This window comes from Carlito syrichta, unplaced genomic scaffold (assembly GCF_000164805.1).
Source record: "Carlito syrichta isolate Samal-C Ts95f unplaced genomic scaffold, Tarsius_syrichta-2.0.1 Scaffold288191, whole genome shotgun sequence".
In the NCBI taxonomy this organism is placed as follows: domain Eukaryota; kingdom Metazoa; phylum Chordata; class Mammalia; order Primates; family Tarsiidae; genus Carlito; species Carlito syrichta.
The window spans coordinates 127,089-127,454 of NW_007232287.1; the positions used below are offsets into that span (position 1 = coordinate 127,089).

Here is a 366-nt window from a genome sequence, read left to right on the forward strand (position 1 = left end):
GGGACCGCCTCGGGGCACTGACCTGTCCTCCGAGTCCATGCGGCTCAGGGGCTCCCCATCCGACGACATCTCCAAGCTGCCTCGCCGGCCCCCGGAGGTCGCGCTGCTTCCGCCTCCCCCGGTCCCGTAGCCCTCGTCGCCGCCGCTGGAGACGACGCTGCTGCTGCTGCTGCCGCCCCCGCCGCCGCCCTGGCTGCCCCGCGGTCCCTTGGGCTCCTCCAGGCCCTCCTTGCCGTCCCCATCCCCGCTGCTGCTGCTGGCGGCGCCGGGGCTCAGCGAGCGGGTCTCGTCGCTGCTGCTCCCGCCGCTGCTGCCCACCAGGCTCTCCGCGCTGCTCTCCTCCTCAGCCCCGCCGCTGCTGCTGCT

General features: G+C 75.7%; 1 protein-coding gene across 2 annotated transcripts in view; it reads right to left on the reverse strand.

The window, feature by feature from the left end:
* Positions 1–366, reverse strand: part of AEBP2 (AE binding protein 2) — an 81,064-nt gene that overhangs the window by 79,571 nt on the left and 1,127 nt on the right. Inside the window, exon 1 of one of the 2 annotated variants that reach the window (XM_021710153.1) lies at positions 23–360. The exons of the other annotated variant lie outside the window; for it this stretch is intronic. Within the exon in view, the coding sequence (XP_021565828.1) occupies positions 23–69 (47 nt within the window). The 5' untranslated portion in view covers positions 70–360. Of the gene's footprint in view, positions 1–22; positions 361–366 lie in introns of those variants that run through there. 2 annotated transcript variants of the gene reach the window in all.